The sequence below is a fragment of the Pongo abelii genome, chromosome 12 (assembly GCF_028885655.2).
Source record: "Pongo abelii isolate AG06213 chromosome 12, NHGRI_mPonAbe1-v2.0_pri, whole genome shotgun sequence".
Lineage (NCBI taxonomy): Eukaryota > Metazoa > Chordata > Mammalia > Primates > Hominidae > Pongo > Pongo abelii.
This window is the reverse complement of record NC_071997.2, coordinates 104804469-104824569: the sequence shown is the minus strand read 5'-3', so window position 1 is coordinate 104824569 and position 20101 is coordinate 104804469. Positions and strand designations below refer to the sequence as shown.

Here is a 20101-nt window from a genome sequence, read left to right as displayed (position 1 = left end):
ACCTGACAGTCATCTGCAGATGGTTTGGGGACTATCATGTAGAATAATGCTTAGGGTAGAACTAGTGTTAGTGGGTAAAAGTGATTTGTAGCTATATTTTCTGTTTCAATATAAGAAAGAACTTTTTTCAACGGGTAATAACTGCCAAGGAACAGAATGTGGTATCTAATGAGGCAGGGAGGACATTTTACATGGAGATAGTCATGGAAAATTAAGTGACCTTTCTTACCTTCCCTTCATTCCCTTTGTTTCCTTCTTTCCTAATCAGTGTTTCCTGTAGATCTGTTCTGTCCAATATAGTTGCTGCTAGCCACATGTGGTGATGGAGTCTTTGAAATGTGGCTAGTCTGAATTGAGATGTGCTGTTAAGTGTGAAATACACATCAGATGCTAAAGTGTTATATTTAAAAATATAAAATATCTCACTGATAACTTTTATATTGATGACATGTTGAAATGGTATTATTTTGTATATCTTGGCTAAATAAAATATAAAGGTTACATAACTTTAATTTATGAATTATTATTTTAATTATTAGCTTTTTTTTTTTTGATGGAGTCTTGTGCTGTCGCCAGGCTGGAGTGCAGTGGCTCGATCTTGACTCACTGTAACCTCCACCTCCCAGGTTCAAGTGATTCTCCTGTCTCAGCCTTCCGAGTAGCTGGGACTACAGGTGCACGCCCCCACGCCTGGATGATTTTTGTATTTTTTAGTAGAGATGGGATTTCATCATGTTGGCCAGGCTGGTTTTGAACTCCTGACCTCAGATGATCCGCCTGCCTCGGCCTCCCAAAGTGCTAGGATTACAGTCATGAGCCACCGCGCCTGGTCGTAATTACTAGCTTTAATTACCAGTTCTTGGTAAAAATTAGTAAACACTGCACCCTATCTCTCTCATTGGTTATAATTTAAAACTATAGTACCTAAAGAATACATATAGGAACTGCTTGAGAACTCTGAAAAGTAATTATCAGACATACTAAGAAGAAATAAAAACTCAAAGATTAACCCATATGGAGGTCATTTTCTTGTGTTTTAAAAAATTTGTTTATCTTTTCTTTCCATATCTCCTGGTTTGGATCCTAGGACATCCTGGACCGTGACACTACACACTGGGCAAGGACAGAAAATTCTCCAATGAAAACCCTCTCCCAGGTCAAAGATATAGAAAGGGGGACCCTTCAGGATGTAATCTTTTTTTTTTTTTCCCCACCAACTCTTCTGTCCCTAAGGCAGGCAAGCTCTAGTGATGAAACAGGACTCTTGCAGTAGCCTCTTAGACTCTTTTCTTTTGGGGTTTCTTCTCCAGATTGACACAGTAATGGAAGGTACATAAAAACATGGGGAGGGAAAAACTCCCAGTTTCAATCCAGAGTACCAGGAAAAGGTGCCCCGGGAGGCAGAGTACGGGGGAAATCACAGAGAAGAGGGGCTGGAGAAAAGGATCCTTTAATCTGTGTATGAAGTCTCAGGCTTATCCTTGAGCTTCACACATGGAACCAGACAGACTCAATGTAGCAAAGTCTTTGAGAACTGAGCTACAGCATAGAACAGTGCCCAGACTAGCCTCTGGGTGGTGTGTACTTTGGGAAAACCAGAGTAGCATTTAAAGGCTTTGAAAACTGTTCTGATGAATCAAGTCCACAGAAGATTGTTTAGTGCTTTCACTCTGAACCTAACTTTATGCCAATTCATTTGGCAATTAAGTGAAATGAACACATTCCTTGAAAGAAATAAACTATCAAAATTCACTCAGAAAGAAATAGATTATCTGATTAATCCTATATCTGTTAAAGAAATTGAATTTATAGTTAAAAAAAAATCTTTCACAAATGAAATGCCAGACCCGGATTATCTCGAGTGAATTCTACCAAACATTTAAGACAAAAAATCACCAGTTTTATGCAGTATCATCCAGAAATTGAAAAGGATACAACAGTTTCTATCTTATTTTATGAGGCTGTCATTTTTCTGATATCAAAATCAGTCAAAGAAAGTAGAAGAAAACAAACAAACAAACAAACTATAGGCCAGTATCCCTCATTTGAACAAAGAAGTAAAACTTTTGAAAAAAATTAGCAAATTGTATTTAGCAACATATATAAAATGTATACATATATATGTATACAACACACGTTCTCTATATATGTATGCAAGTAAAATAATGTATCATAATCAAGCAGGTTTTATTCTGGGAATGAAAGCCAAGTTCAACATTTGAAAATCAGTCTATGCAAGTCTCCATATTAACAGACTAATACAAGATAAACCACGTATGATCATATCAATGGATGCAGAAAAAACTAAAATTTAAAATCTGTTCGTGATAAAAACTCTTAGCTGAATAGGAATAAAAGGGAATTTCCTCAGCCTCAAACTTATAAAGGACATCTACACAGAACCTACACCTTAATATCATACATGGTGAAAGACTGAATGCTTTTCTTCTAAGACTGAGAATGAAGCAAAGATGTTCACTTTCCCAAATCCTATATAACATAGTACTGGAAGTTGCAGGAAGTCAAGAAAAAGAAATAAAAGGCATATGGATTGGAAAGGAAGAGATAAATCCACCTAATTTGCGTATAATATGATTGTCTATGTAGAAAATCCCAAGGCATATTCAAAAAATCCTAGAACTTATGAGTTTTTTAAGGTTACGGGATGTAAGATCAGCATAGGAAAATCAATCATATTTCTTTATACTAGCAATGAACAATCAGAAACAGAAAGTTAAAAAATAGTACCAATTATAATACCTTCCTGCCAAAAAAATGCTTAGTTATAAATCTAATAAGGTATGTTCAGTATCTATATGTAGATAAAGGAATTGAAGAAGAACTCAATAAATGCAGAGATATATAATATATTCATGGATGGGAAGACTCAACATAGTTAAGATGTTTTCCCTAAATAGTTTTAATTAGTTTCCTAATTCAACTTTCCCTAAATTAATGTACAGTATTTAGTGTAATCCCCATCAAAATCCCAGCAGGATTGGGTAGATATTGACAAGATGATTTTAAAATTTACGTGGGAAGGCAAAGAATTAAAATAGCCAAAACAATTTTGAAAAAGAACAGTAAAAATGGAGGAGTCAGACTACTCAGTTTGAAGGCTTACTATCAAGGCAGTGTGATATTGGCAAAAGAAGAGCCATAGATCAACAGAACAAATTAGAGAGTCCAATAATAGATCCACATAAATATGGTCAATGATTTTCCACAAAAATGCAAAGGCACTTCAATGGCAAAAGGATTTTTCTCAGCAAGTAGACATCTACATGCAATAAAAAGGACCTTGACTTATACTTCAAACCACGTTCAAAAATTGGTGAATCACATTCTTAAACGGAAAATTTCAAACCATAAAAATCCAAGAAGTAACCATAGAAGGAAGGCTTTGTGACTTGGGCTGGGCATTGAGTTAGATACAACATTAGAAACATAATCCATAAAAGAAAAAAGTTGATAAATTGGATTTCACTGAAGCTTAAGACTTTTGCTCTGCTGAAGAGACTGTTAAGAGAAGAGGACAAGAAGCAGTAAGAGAAAATATTTGCAAATCATGTATCTAACAGAGAACAAATTTCAAGAATATGTAGCTTTCAAAAGCCAACATTAAGAAAACCAACAACAATAAAAAAATGAGGAACAGATTTGAACAGATACTCCACCAAAGAATATATACAGATAGCAAATAAACACATGAAAAGATGCTCAACTTTATTAGTCATTAGGAAAATGCAGATTAAAATCATTATGAGATGCCATGATGTACCTGTTAGAATGACTAAAATCAATGACAATAATAACAAAATTGACAATATTAAATATTGGCACGAATGTGTAGAAACTGGAACTCTCATGCATTGTTGGTTTGAATGCTAAATGTAATAGTCACTCAGGAAAAAAGGTTGGCAGTTTGTTTTATGGTTAAAGATAGACTTCATCATGTGACCTAGCAATCCAGTCTTAAACATTTATCTAGAAATGATAAATGTACATTCACGCAAAACATGTACATATATGTTTGTAGCAGCATCATTCATAATCATCACAAACTGGAAATCACCTACATGTCTTTCATTGGGTAGACGGATATACAAACTATGGTACATCTGTACAATGGAATATACTAGTAGGCTATAAAAAGGAGCAAGCTATTGAACATGCAGCAATTTGAGTCTCAAATGCCTTATGCTAAGTGAAAGAAGAAGCTGTTCTCAAAAGGTTACATACTACATGATTCCATTTGTATGGCATTCTGCAAAATGCAAAACTGAAGGGGCCAAGAGCAGGTCAGAGGTTTCCAGGAATAAGGAATGGTCGGAACATTTAAATACACAGGGATAGCATGAAGACGTATTGGAGAGTGATAGAATTGTTCTGTATCCTAATTTTGGTGGTGTTTATACAGATCTCTGCATGTTATACAACTCTTATAGCTATACAGAAAAAGATGAATTTTACTGTGTATAAAGTTAAAAAATAGTTTATCATTTTTATGTCACCTTTTTTCTTTTTACTGTTTGAATGTGGCTACTGGTAAATTTAAAATTACGTATGTGGCTTGCATTATTATTTCTATTACATAGCACTGCTTCAGATATTAGAAGTGCAAAGAAGGATTAGGTGTGGTCCGAAGTCTAGGAGAGGGATATGGCAGAAGGAAGTCTTCTAAGAAGAGGAGGAAAATTTAAATGACCTAAGTTTAGCCTCTACCCCCTACTTCCATCCTTTGTTCTACAGATTTTTTTTTGAGAGCCTAATTCATGTAAATATGCCAACTCTCAGATGTAATAATTCCTTAGAGTCTTTTTCCTTGATATTGGAAATTAAACTCTACCACTCAAGATGAAAAGAATGCTGTGCAATGGAATAATTAGTGGCATCCTTGCATTTGTAGGCACAACAGCCTACATTGCTGAGGCAGTTGACAGGTTCCTTGACAAACTTGTGATGAATGTTTAAGTTCATATTATTATTGGTTAGACATTATTGTTTAAATTATTGTACCCAAGGTTGTTTATTGTTTATAAATTGCCATAAAGGGAGGTTTCCAGGAGGATGCCTAGCCAGTATGTTTATAATTTGAAGTTAGGAGTGCCAACCCAAAATTGGAGTAGAATCTAAGAATATCATGATGGACTTTAAATAGGTAAATCTAGCGATATTGAAATATAATACAGATAAATTTAAAGTTTCAAAATGGATTCTAAAATTTAGTTGTCCCAGTTTAGAAGAGAGATATGTAGCTTACCAGTGGTAAATACATAAAAATGTTAGGGCTTTTAGTTAATGAGAAGCATAATAGGAGTCACTACTGATGAGGCTGCCAAAAAAGCTATTTTAACTTGCAATGCCATTTTTCAATAGAAGTTTAATACATAAATTAAGGCATGGATTTTCTTATTTGTTTCTATGCTCTTTATAACACACCTAGAATCTTATCTTGAGATCTGAGTGTTATCCTCTAAGAGAGCTATAGACAAACTGGTACATATTCAGAGAGGAGAGAGCCAAATGATAAGGAAATTGAAACAAGTCAGATGAGGAATAGTGAAGGAGACTGGGATAGTAAGCCTGTCTAAGAGGTGACTCCTAGTGGGGTTGAAAGATACGTCACGAGAACTGCCTTCAAATAATTGAAGGGCTGTGATATTACAGAGAAATTAAACTTGTCCCATAAAGTTCTCAGAACCAGCAAATGGAATTTTCAGAGAGATATTAAATTTCAGTGTAAGGACACACTAAGGGTTAGAGCTAACTCTTGGAAATGAGTCACCTCTCCAAAGTCTTTCGTAAAGCTCTGAAATGGTTTGGATGTGTGTCACCTCCAAATATCATGTTGAAATATGACCTCCAGTGTTGGAGGTGGGCCTAGTGGGAAGTGTTTGGGTCATGGGGGTGGATCCCTCATGAATGGTGTGGTGCTGTCCTTGTGATATTGAATGAGTTCTTGCTCTGACTTCATGTGAGAGCTGGTTGTTTAAAAGAGTGTGGCACCTCCTCTTGCTCTCACTGCCACTCTCACCATGTGATGTGCCTGCTCTCCCTTCACCTCCTGCCATGATTGTAAGCTTGCTGAGGTCTTTGCCAGAAGCAGATGCTGGCACCATGCTTCCTGTACAGCCTGCAGAACTGTGAGCCGATTAAACCTCTTTTTATAAGTTATCCAGTCCTCAGTTATTTCTTTATAGTGATGCAGAAATGGACGGACACAAACTCTATTGTTTGAACTTACTTTTTATTGAGACTATCTCCTTCAAACTGGCATTTCCACAAAGTTCTTGTCTGACTCTCACTTCCATACTTGGAGTTTCAGTAAGTAATCATTTAATGCAGCAACTGATAAGAATAATCTATCATTGGCAGAAAACCAGTCATTTACCTTTCTTTTTCTTTTTTTCTTTTTCGACTTTCATTTTAGGTTCTGGGGGTACATGTGCAGGTTTGTTATGTGGGTAAGTTGCATATCACTGGCGTTTGGCGTACAAAAGATGTAGTCACCTAGATAGTGAGCAAAGTACCCGATTGGTAGGTTTTTGACCATCACCCTCCTTTCACCCTCCGCCCTCAAGTAGGCCCCAGTGTCTATTATTCTCCTCTTTGTGTCCATGTATACTCCAACGTTTAGCTTCCACTTACAAGTGAGAACATGTGGTATTTGGTTTTCTGTTCCTGGTTAGTTTGGTAGAATAATAGCCTCCAGCTACATCCATATTGCTGCAAAGGACATGATCTCATTCTTTTTTATGGCTGTGTAGTATTCCATGGTGTATATGTACCACATTTTCTTTTTTTCTCTTTTTTTTTTTGAGATGGAGTCTTGCTTGTTGCCCAGGCTGGAGTGCAGTGGCACAATCTCGACTCACTGCAACCTCCACCCCCTGGATTCGAGCAATTCTCCTGCCTCGGCCTCCCAAGTAGCTGAGACTACAGGCATGTGCCACCATGCCCAGCCAATTTAGGTATTTTTTGTTTAGTAGAGACGTGGTTTCGCCATGTTAACCAGGCTGGTCTCGAACTCCTCACCTCAGGTGATCCACCTGCCTCAGCCTCCCAAAGTGCTGAGATTACAGGTGTGAGCCACTGTGCCTGGCCTATGTACATTTTCTTTATCAGATTCACTCTTGATGGGCATCTAGGATGATTCCAAGTGTTTGCTATTGTGAATAGTGCTGCGATGAACATATGAGTATATGTGTTTTTTTCATAGAATGATTTATATTCTTTTGGGTATATACACAGTAATGGGATTGCAGGGTTGAATGGTAGCTCTATTTTAAGTTCTTTGAGAAATCTCCAAACTGCTTTCCACAGTGGCTGAACTAGTTTATGTTCCCACCAACAGTGTGTAAGCATTTCCTTTTCTGTGCAGCCTCACCAGCATTTGTTATTTTTTGACTTTTTAATAATAGCCATTCTGACTGATGTGAGATGGTATCTCATTGTGGTTTTGATATGTATTTCTCTAATGATTAGTGATTGTATTAGTTGTATTAGTATTGAATTGTTTCTTAGAAACTATGTTTTCCTGGCAGTTATTGAAACTGATAGACAAAATGGTATGATAATATTTCACTGGTGAAGAATAAGGCAAGGAGCCTGTGGACAGGCTGTGTTCCTTCTGTAATTAGGGAGTAGGACATATGGTCCACTCTGCATATCTGGTAAGTGGGCCTTCCTGAGATGGTGCTGATACCTTCTAAAAATTGTCGGCTGCTAAGGCACAAGCATGTAAATAAAATCTACTTTGTATTTAACATTTCTGTGATTTCATGTATGTGTCATATTATGAAGCACTGTTGATGTGCATTTTGAAAGGAAGGAACTTCTGCCCCCATTGCTCCCACTATTATAGCCTGGCAAGTTTCAGGGAGTAATGAAAAATAAGACTTGAAACTATTATTTTGTTGTTAGGTGGTTGTAACACTTCTTCCTTTTTTTTAAACCTCGCCTTATAGCACCTCTGATCCTGCTTTTATTTCTTTGTTCTCCTGCATACTCTTCCATTTTATGAAAAGTTGGAGTAAGCAGTGTCCAGGTAATCTGTACTCTGTGTTCATATCATCTGCTCCAGGGTGAAATAAAGGAAATGTGATGTTATTGCTCTTCTATATGATTTGTGTTGGTCTTTTCTCTACTGTCTCTGCCTTGAGGTCAGGTACTATGTTTTCTACTTCCTGTATAACTCCCCAGGTGTCCAGTATGCACATCTGTGCGTTGTGGGTTTTTAATAAATGTTCTTGACTGATTTACTGACTTCTCCATAGCAAGAGAACAATGCCACAGTTTATTTCAAAGAGGCTGTACAGTATTGAGGCAAAGTGTTTCAGAGTTCTCTGAGGTTGAAGGTAGGAGCCTGAGAAATTCTGGAACATAACTATGTGAGATTCTGAAAGCTATTTTAAGTTACTTCTTTGTTTTGAAAAATATTTATATAATGTTTTCATTACATATAATGTAGTAAACTTCCTCTCCTTTTAGTACATATCTCTTCCTTAAAAAAAAAAACAACTTTATTGTATATTCAAATACTGGTTGGTTGCCTTAAAATTTATTGAAAAATCAGCTATACAAGTAATAAGATCTAGTGTTTGGTAGCACAATAGGGTGAGTATAGTTAATAATAATTTATTGTGTATTTCAAAATAAAGAGTGGAATTGGAATTTTCTTAACACAAAGAAATGATAAGTGCTTGGGGTGATGGATATCTCAGTTTCCTTAATTTGATTTTTATACATTATGTGCTTGTATCAAAATATCACATGTACCCCATAAATAAGTACAGCATTATATATCTATAATAGTTAAAAATTTAAAAAGTCTGTCTTTAACATTATCCAGTCGTGTCCATTAAAAAGACACATTTTGTAAAGTTCCTTAAAAATAAAGATCTTTGCAAGTATTTATCTTAAAAAGCATTCGTTACTTTTATAAAGGGCTCATTGCAGAGTTCTTTTAAATGCAGAAACTCTTCACATTGCATTTTTAATACGATTTTATTTATAAAAAGTAACTGTGCCACAACTATTCAGTAAACACTTTGTAATTTATTTAAGATCAGGTTTCTTTAAAGTGGGACAATTTTTTGCATGAGATTAAAAATAAAAACAGCTTTATTGAGATATGATTACATACCGTGCAGTTTACCCTCTAAAGTGTACAATTCAGTGGCTTTTTACAAATATAGTCACAAAGTTGTACAACCATCAACACTAATTTCAGAAAATATTTATCATCACAAAAAGAAAGCTTGTACCAGTTCCAGTCGCTTCCCATTCTCCCGTTCCCCATTGTCTGGCAACCATTAATCTACTTTCTGTCTCTATGAATTTTCATATTCTAGACATATCATATAAATAGATTCATACAATAATAATACAATAAGTAGCCTTTTGTGTCTGGCTCTTTTCACTTAGCTTAATGTTTTCAAGGTTTATCCACATTGGACCATTATATCAGTACTTTCTTTCAAATTTGAATAATATTCCATTACATGTATAATGCCACAATTTATTCATTCATCAGTTGACGGACATTAGTTGTTTCCACTTTTTGGCTATTGTGCATAATGCTGGTACAAACAATGTGCAAGTTTTGTGTGGACATGTCTTCACTTCTGTTGGGTATATGTACACCTACGAGTGGATTTGTAGGGTCAGATGGTAGCTCTATGTTTAACCTCTTGAGGAACTGCCAGACTGTTTTCAAAACTGACTGCACCATTTTGCATTCACACCAGCAGTGTATAAGTGTTCCAGTTTCTTCATATTCTCATAAACACTTATTATTATATGTCTTTTTGATTATAGCCATCCAAGTGGGTAATTAAGAGCTATCTTACTGTGATTTTGATTGCACTTCCCTGTTGGCTAATGATCTTGAACATCTTTCTATGTACTTACTTGACATTTGTGTATCTTCTTGGAGAAATATCTGTTCAGACCCTTTGCCCATTTTAAAATTGGGGTGTTTGCCTTTCTATTGAATTGTGAGATTTCTTTGTTCTGGGTAGAAGTCCTTTATTAGCTATATGATTTGCAAAATTATCTCCCTGTGGATTGTCTTCACTTTCTAGATAGTCTCATTTGAAGGCCAAAATTTTTAATTTTGATGAAGTTTAATTTATCTGTTTTTGTTGTTGTTGCTTGATCTTGGTTTCATGTCTGAGAAAGCATTGCCCAGCCCAAAGTTATAAAGATTTATTCTTATGTTTCCTTGAAGAATCTTGTAGTTTTTTGCTGTTACACTTAGGTCTTTGATTCATTTTGAGTTAATTTTTGCATGATATGAGGTAGGGGCCCAACTTCATTCTTTTGCCTGTGGCTTTCCAGTTGTCCCATCACCATTTGTTGAAAAGATGCTTAAAAATCCCATTTAATTGGGATAAAATATACTTAACAAAATTTACCATATTAACCATTTTTTAAGTGTACACTTCAGTAGTGTACTTTTATGAAACACACTACTTCAGGTGTTTCGTATAAGTGGAGTCATTATAGTATTTGTCTTTTTGTGACTATTTTACTTGATGTCGTCAATATTCATTCATGTAGTAGCATGTTTTAAAATTTTTCTCCTTTTAAGGCTGAATAATATTTCATTATGTGTATACACACACACACACACACACACACACACACACACACATATATATATATATATATGTCACATTGGTTTATCCATTCATCTGTTTGTGGACAATTGGGTTGCTTCTACTCTTTGGCTATTGTGAATCATGTTGCTGTGAACAGATGTGTGCAAATATCTCTGATAATCTGCTTTGAGTTACTTAGGGTATATTCCCAGAAGTAGATTTCTGGATCATATGTTAATTTTTAATTTTTTTGTGTGGAATCACCACTGTGTTTTCTATAGTGGCTGTACCATTTTACATTCCCACCAGCACTTCCAAAGGGTTCCAATTTCTTCATGTTCTCACCCACCCTTGTTATTTTTTTGTTTGAGAGTAGCTCTTCTAATGAGTGTGAGATGATGAAAATACTTTTTTGCCCCATTGAATTGTCTTGGCACCCTTGTCAAAAATCAGTTGGCCATAAATTTGAAGGTTTATTTATGGACTCTGAATTCTATTCCACTGATCTGTATTCCTATCCATATTCCAGCACCACATTGTCTTCATTACTGTAGCTTTGTAACAACTTTTATAATTGAGAAGGCCTGCAAATTATTTTTAAATATTTCTTTGGCTATTTGCATCCCTTGCATTTTCATATAATTTTTAGGATTGGCTTGTCAATTTCTGCAAAGAGTCCAGCTAGGGCTTTGGTAGGGATTGCATGGGATCTACAGATCAACTTGGGTTGTGTTGCCATTTTAACAATAGTAAGTCTTCTAGTTGACAAACGTGAGATGTCTTTCCATTTATTTAGGCCTTCTTTAATTTCTTCCAACAATGTTGTGTAGTTGTTAGTGTACATTTCTTATACTTCTTTTGTTAAGTTTATTCCTTAGTATTTTGTTCTTTTTGATCTCATTGTAAATGGAATTTAAAAAAATTATTTTTGGATCGTTAATTACTGCTGTACAGAAATGCGGTTGATTTTTGTACATTTATCTTGTATCTTGCAACCTTGCTGAAGCTGTTTATTAGTTCTCATTGTTTGTGTGGATTCATTGGGATTTTTTACATGCAAGATTTATGTCATCTGTGGGTAGAGATAGTTTTGCTTTTTTCCAGCGTAGATACATTTTGTATCTTTTTTTTTTTTTTTTTTTTTGCCAAATTGTTCTTGCTAGAGCCTCCAGTATAATGTTGAATAGAATCAACCAGAATGGATATTCCTTTAAGTAGATTTTTTCAATGTTTACCAGTTTGGAAATATTTATTACTAGCAGTGTTCCTTTGTGAACTTGAAAATGCAGCCATTCTTCTATAGTAGCAAAGGGATAAAATTTCTTTTATTGGAATTTCGCATGTTATTTGTTTTTAGAATGTCAAGGGACAATAGATCCTAGATTGGTATTTTTCAAAACTTTGATATCTTTGCTCTGTTAACTTTTTTATTTTTTTTCCTAAAGTAACTAAAGTAAGCCAACTATAGGACTTTTAAAAACACATCTCTAAAATATGTTCCGTCCTAAAGAATATGCTTGCTGCGTATATTTGAAAGAATGAGTAATCAGGACATTCATATTATCTCTACTTGTGCTTTTTAGCCAAGGCTTGAGTTAATGCCTTATAGTTAGCACTTTTGAATTTTATAATTTATCACAGATACAGTTGATCATCTGAGATGATGATAGTGGGTAGGGTGAGAGGTGGTGGTTGTACTACTTTTGATAATTTAATTTTATACCTGTCCTCTGAAGGATACATTTTCTTGTTTAAATTTCTTCCCTACAGAAAGCTCCAGGAGTGACTTTGCTATGCCTTCTTCTTCTTTTTTTAAATAAAAATGTATTTTATTTTTAGTTTTTTTGTGTATGTTGCATTTCTCACATTTTATTTTATTTTTATTTTTTATTCCAGTAGGTTTTTGGGGAACAGGTGGTGTTTAGTTACATGCATAAGTTCTTTAACAGTGATTTCTGAGATTTAGGTGCACCCATCACCGGAGCAGTGTAGACTGTACTCAGTGTGTAGTCTTTTATCCCTCACCTCCTCCCACCTTTTCCCTCGAGTCCCCAAAGTCCATTATGTCATTCTTATGCCTTTGCATCTTCAAAGCTTAGCTCCCACTTATGTGTGAGAACATACAATGTTTGGTTTTCCATTCCTGAGTTACTTCACTTAGAATAATGGTCTCCGATTCCATCCAGGTTGCTGCAAATGCCATTATTTTGTTTCTTTTTATGGCTGAGTAGTATTCCATGATGTGTGTGTATGTGTGTGTGTGTGTGTGTGTAACTACAATTTCTTTATCCACTTGTTGACTGATGGGCATTTGGGCTGGTTCCATAGTTTTGCAATTGTGAATTGCGCTGCTATAAACATGCGTGTGCAAGTATCTTTTTTGTATAATGACTCCTTTTCCTCCAGGTAGATACCCAGTGGTGGGATTGTGGATCAAATGGTATTTCTACTTTTAGTTCTTTAAGGAATCTCCACACTGTTTTCCATAGTGGTTGTACGAGTTTACATTCCCACCAGCAGTGTAAAAGTGTCCCCTTTCACCACATCCCCGCCAACATCTATCATTAATATTTTTTTGATTATGGCCATTCTTGCATGAGTAAGGTGGTAATCGTATTGTGGTTTTGATTTGCATTTTCCTGATAATGAGTGATGTTGAACATTTTTTCATGTTTGTTGCTATGCCTTATTCTTCACTGAAGATTTTTTTCAGCACTTAGACATTCAGTTCAGAGAATAGAATTTCTTTAATTTGTTGAATGTTTATTGAATATATTCTATTTGTGCTGTACTCTGCCCTGTCAGAAACATTAAATAAGTATAAAAACATGTCTGTTCTCTGGATGCTTAGAATTTAATTAGGAAGATCAATTATATGTACTCACCTTGTACCGCTGTGTATATGTGGCTCTGGGTCTATGTCTTATATCCCTCACTAAACATGAGCTCCTTGAGAATAAATATCTTTGTATTGACACAGCGTGTCACAGTATCTCACAGGTAGCTTGTGTTTATTATGATTTTTTAAAATTAATAGAGCAATAAAACAATATATGACTACTTAGAACTAAATACTCAGGTGAATGGCGTAACTAGTCAGGATTTTAATTTCAGAAGTAACAATGATCTGTGTATTCTGGATTTATTAGGGTAGGCTTCATACAAGAGACAATTTAGTGGGCTCATAAAGGATGGTAAGAACTGAGCAAGGAGAGAGATATAGTATTTGGTGTCATAGTATTTGGAGGGCATTGAGCAGATCCCTATTGACTGGAAGAAAAGACAGGCTTGTAGATAAAGAGAAGGGTGGATATCAGTTTGAAAAGTTTGCTTTTACTCCATTTGATCTTAGAGACTCATTTAAGTTTCTTGAGTTAGGAAGTTTTCGGACAAAATAGCACATTAAGAATATTTACTTGGTGATAATATGTATTATGAACTGGAGGGCAGCTAGTATTACGAGACCATTTTAAAAGGTATGATAATGATTGAGTTTCTTTAGTCTGTCAGCTTTTAATAGCAGGGTTTTTTTGTTTGTTTGTTTGTTTGTTTGTTTGCTCTTTAATGCCTATCATAGTGCTTATGGCAAAGTTCAAATATTTATTCGGTGGATGAGTGAATGTATGCACTAGGTAATCTGGGCCTGGAAGGGGCTGTTAACAGTAGGAAAAATTCATATGAGTGACATTTTGGAGGAAAAATTGAGATGACTTGTTTTCTAAGAGTATACAGGGTGTACGAAAGGTTGAAGATGACACTGAAGTTTTAGCATGGAATCAGGGAACGAGAGGAGTGAGAAAAGGGAGAGTCATCATCATGTTTTAGTCTTGCTGAGTTTGATATTGAAATGCCTAGTACATAGATATTTAAGGACTCAAATGAGAACTGAAGTTTAAATGTTTACATATGGATAAAATTTTATAGATACTGTTTGAGCAGTAAAAATGATTGGATTGATAAAACTGCTATGTATGTATGTGTACAGAGGTGGTATACATGTACACAAGTATACATATTTTTATACATTACAACTCAATATGTGTGTTAGATTGTTGATAAACTAATCTACTTGTTAGTATTAGCATAATGATAAGAGCTGATTCTTGGGATGAGCAGAGGAAAAAGAGGGAGCTACAGAAGGATTCAGAAAAGAAACGGGTAGAAGAACTTGCAATGTAAATTTGCTAATGAGACTTTGTAAATTTGTCTTATGTTTCAAAACAACAGTAATACTTCCATTATCACATGTTGAGAACTTACTATATGCTGGACACTGCTAGGCATGCCATCTCTTTTTATCGTCACAATAAATCTGTGACATTAGTACTATTATATCTACCTCTTACTGATGAAGAAACTGAAGTCTAAAGAAGTTAAAACTTGCTCAAGGTCACTTGAGCTAATAAATAATGAGACCTTGTGGATATAAATCTAAGTTTTTGTGAACTATAAGCCAGATGTTCTTTCCATTATACGAAAGGTATATATGTTTAATTTCTGCAAGGCAAGGACTGTGTCTATACAGAATCAGTCTTCATAAAGGCTTACTAATTAATTAGCAGGCAGTGATTGGACAGTAATGTTTCCTGTAAAAATAATCAGCACATATTTTGGATGTGGCTGCTTCTACTTTTCTCCTTGGGTATTTACATTCATAGTGTACTTGGAGATAAAGCTTTTTTGATTGCTTGTTGTGGATGTTAAATTAAAAAAGGATAGCAGGCCTGGGATAGTGGCTCACACCTATAATCCCAGCACTTTGGGAGGCTGAGGTGGGTTGATCACTCGAGCTCAGGAGTTCGAGACCAGCCTGCACAACATGGCGAAACCCCATCTCTAATAAAAATACAAAAATTAGCTGGGCATGGTGGCATGTTCCTGTAGTCTCAGCTCCTCGAGGGGCTGAGATGGGAGAATTGCTTGAGCCTGGGAGGTTGAGGCTGCAGTGAGTCAAGAAGACACCATTGCACTCCAGTCTGGATGACAAAGTGAGATCCTGTCTCAAAAAAAAAAAAAAAAATCAGTTTATTTGAAGAATTAATCATCTGGAAAGTGCTTTTCAAATGTTTTTCTTAAACTAATGTAAATTTCTTTTAGAAGTTTTTCTGATACAGTCTTCAGAATATTCATACTTAGAAAGGAAATAAAAAGGACCTGTCATTTTCTTTTATTTCAGGGGATATCATTTTCAATGCCCAATACCCAGAACTGCCTCCTGATTTTATCTTTGGAGAAGATGCTGAATTCCTGCCAGACCCCTCAGCTTTGCAGGTGAGTACTGCAGACTTGCTTGAATGATCTTTCTTTGGTGAAAGGAAAACAAAATTGGCTTTCAGCAGTTGCTTAACAGATAGATTTGTCACACATCTGCATTTTTTTCCCCACCCCTCTTTTCTCTGTCCTGTGAAACTGATGGAACTCTTTATGTGCCATAGTAGTTAAATAAGAGGTTTTTTTCATTGCTGTTTAGTTTCAGGGTATTTTGAATTAATGAAAGTCTCTAGCATATTGGTTGAAATATTTTTACTTCAGTTTAAAGAGACATGTTGAAAACATTTTCTTTGTTTTAATGTAATATTTCATGCCTGCAATCAATTTTCTAGTGTTTACTAGCACTTCATTACAGGGCTCGTTAGGAGAGTGTTTTTTGGCTCTTCAAGAAGCCGTTTTTATATAGTAGTGAAAGTGGCAAATTTGGACTTGCATCCGCATTATCTCAGTATCTCAGTATTGTTATCAGAAGGGTAAAGACCAGATTAAGTGTTCTTTATCAAGCAACACCAGAAACTTTGTAGTTGAAATAAAATGTTTCTGGAATTAAAGCAGAAATATTCACCATTAGGGAAAGGGTGGTGGTACTTGTTGGAGCACATATGCTTTAGTAAGCATACGTACTTACTAAAAAAGTTGTGTGTTTTGCATGGTGGATGGGGAAAAACATGTGCCATTTTGTTTAAATGGTTCTGACCAGACAAAATGTCTCTTTTTATTTCTTCTCAAATTTGAGTTTGGTATGATACCTATACTAGAAGAGGTTTTATTGTTGTTCAAAACTATACTCTTAGTTTTGTTTCCTGGAAATTTTTTGTCTTGTTCAAGTTTTATAATTGAAAGTTTTGATGACTTACTTTGAACTGTTGCCCCGCTTCCACCCTTTAAAGGTATTAAACAGGAAGTAGTAACCCAAACCTAAAGTATTGACTTAAACATTAGAACATAGCTGTAAAAATATTGTTGGCAAAAGTAAGGTGGATTTGTGGTGAAGTTTCTAATAATTGAACATAAGCTGTAATTTTTTTAGTTAAAAAAACTGAGTTCAATATGGCCCCTTTAGATGCTGTGTGTTACGTATTCACCCTGTATTAAAGCTCAGAGTCTCAAACCTGGAAAAAAAAGTGACACAGAGATTTCACCACAGACTTCTTCTGTATTAAATCTGCCCAGAGGAGGGTAGCATATGCCGGATGCCAAAGATGTATTCCAGCCTAAGTGCCTCAGGAATTTTAAAGAAGGTGGTCAGAAAAACTTTGTAGTTGAGGTGAGACTTGTACTCATTCTTGAAGAATGGAACAAAAGTGGAAGGTATGACAAAGAGTATTTCAGGTGGGGGAATGACATAAGCACATTGGGGGAATGACATAAGCACATTGGAAGAAGCTGGGATTTGTCTAATGTATTTCAGAAGGCACTGACAGGTTTGCTGAAATGTAAGTCAATGTAAGGAAGGGATCGACAAGGTTAGAAAGGTAAATTGGGAGAAGACTGTGGAGCACATTGAATGCTGGGCTAGGAGCCATTGAAGGAAATGATGAAGGGAGAATCATCTAATAGCAGTGTGGTCAATATAATGGAATAAGGAGAGATCGAAGACCAGAATTGAGGATGGTTGTAAAAATTCAGTGGAGGGAGAAGGGGCTTTGAGCTAGGATGATGCAAGAAGAAGCAGTATAATGGAAAGAATAAAAAAGTCATGTTTACAACTTCTTTTTTTTGAAATTGCATTTAAAATTCATAGCACATATCTTTAATATTTGGCAAGTATTGTGTAAGTGTAGAATTTAAACGCTAGAAAGGATCTTAAGATTCATTTTATTCTACTCTTCCATTTTAATATTGAGGAAATTGACCTAGATTTATATAATTCTGTATCAGACCTGATATTATAACACCACTCTTAAGAAGTTTAGTCCCTGAGTGAAGTTATCACAAATGTTTTGAGAAAATAGCTGAAAAAGAATACCCAAAAAAATCAAAGCACTAGATCTAAGTGAAAGATTGCAAATCTAGGGGAACACCTTCTCTTTAGTGATAGTTCATCTACGGCCTTGGGTAGACTACCCAGGGCTTCTTCATGGATCAGTGGGCTGAGCAAGCCCAGATAAGCAACCAGAGCGTACCCTGCACTAGCTGGGCGATGTCCAAATGGTTCTGGAGGTTGCTCTTGATGGTTATTGTTGTCTGATTAAAACACCAGACAGGTTAACTACAAGGCCTGATCCCCCAGCAGACATTTCTCTGAGTGTAGCTTGTCTCTGAAAGATTTTTCACTCACTTGTTAACAGATTTTGGTTTAATTCTTGGATTCAGTTCAGATATTTTTCTCCTTCCTGAAGTGCTCAGAGCACAATCATTAATAACCTGACTAGTCTACATATGGTTCTGAATGAAGGGGGAATACAAATTTCATCACCCATGGAGTGGAAAACAGAATGCCTAGATTTCTTGGATTTTTCCTAAAGTGTGCCTTGCAGAAGGGCATGAGTATATACCCTTAGAACCTGGGAGTGTAGTCTAAAGTAGTTCCTGTGGCAAGTGTGGAATTTCTTTGAAGTTTCTGGGTTTTATCTTAAAAATTCATGAAAATTTTATATTTGATTCTATAATATACCTGTATTTTTAAAACAAAAATGTATTAAATTATAAATATTTGAGAAAAAAATGACTCTTCAATGTGTCTCAGTTTGAGAAATCTGGTTTTAGAGAATATATGTAATATATGTAATCTTTTACTTATTCAATTTATTTAAATCAAATTGTTTCTGGAAAAAAAAAAAAGGATTTGAGATAGCTTAAGTAAAGGACACACATGAGGTTAATAGGAATGTGTGAAGTGCTGTGATCCATCCAATGAGGCCACCTCTTTCTAAACTCAGACTCTTCATTTAGGGAGGTGAGTTCCATTAAGGAACTTGAGATTTTCAGATAAATGGAAAATACTAGATAGAGAGGTATCTCATAGATAGCAAAGGTAAACTCTCATAAAATCATTGAGTTAGGACATTAATGGTTCACTGGTTCCCAATTCTAGATATACATTAAAATAAATTGAAAAGCCTTTTAAAAATACAGATTACTGGACCTACTGAATTGTATCCTTTGGGGAGCCCAAGAACTTATTAAAGTCTCTGGGCTATTTTTATGATTACTCTGAACTGTTACTGGGAACCACTGATTGAATCCATCTTTTATAGTAATGTTTCCAACAGAAGGCTGTTTGCCTTTGCTTAACATTATTTCTAGTGAAGTATTGTTTTCCATTCTGGAGACAGTTCAAAAGTTTTTTTAAGTAACAGCTTTATTGAGACAATTTACATGCCATACAATTCACCTAAAGTGTGTAATTCAATGGTTTTTAGTATGTTCACAGAATTGTGCAACTTGCATCTATCACCACAAATTTAGAACCTTGTCATAATCCCAAAAAGAAACCTTAAACTTATTAGTAGTCACTTCCCTATATTCCCACCCTGATCCACCACCACCCGAAGTAGCAACTTATCTGCATTTTGTCTCTATGGATTTGCCTATTCTGGACATTACATATAAATGGAATCATATAATATGTTGTCCTTTGTTACTGACCTCTTTGACTTAGCGTATTGTTTTCAATGAAGCATGTATTACTGTTTTATTTTCTTATTGCCAAATACGATTACATCGTGTGCATATACTGCATTTTGTTTATCCATTCATCAGTTGATAGACTTACAGGTTGTTGCCATGTTTTAGCTATTGTAACTACTGTTGTGTGGATATTTTTATTTCTCTTGGATATATATCTAGGAATGGAATTTCAGGGTCAAATGGTAACTGTATGTTTAACTTCTTGAGGAAATACCAAACTGTTTTCAAAAGTGGCTGTGGCATTTTACATTCTTACCAGCAGCGTATGAGTGTTTCAGTTTCTCCACATTTTCAGCAGCACTTGCTATTATGTCTTTTTTATTATAGCCATTCTAGTGGGTATGAAGTGGTATCTCATACCCACAAATGAAGTGGTATCGCACTGTGGTTTTGATTTGTGCTTTTTTGATGGCTAATGATACTGAGCATCTTTTCATGTGCCTATTGGCTATTTGTATATATTCTTTGGAGAAATGTCTATTCACATCCTTTACCCATTTAAAAATTGGATTGTCTTTTATGGTTCAGTTGTAAGAGTTCTTTATTTTGAGCATAAAAATAAACAAAAGACAAAGAGTCATATCCATTAG

At 35.3% G+C, this 20101-nt stretch overlaps 1 protein-coding gene across 10 annotated transcripts in view; it reads left to right on the top strand.

Annotated features, from left to right (window-relative positions):
• Positions 1-20101, top strand: part of BABAM2 (BRISC and BRCA1 A complex member 2) — a 457873-nt gene that overhangs the window by 85786 nt on the left and 351986 nt on the right. For 8 of the 10 annotated variants that reach the window (XM_024241865.3, XM_054545266.1, NM_001131287.2 and 5 more), the window contains 1 exon segment: positions 15784-15878. In XM_024241865.3, the coding sequence (XP_024097633.1) occupies positions 15784-15878 (95 nt within the window). 10 annotated transcript variants of the gene reach the window in all.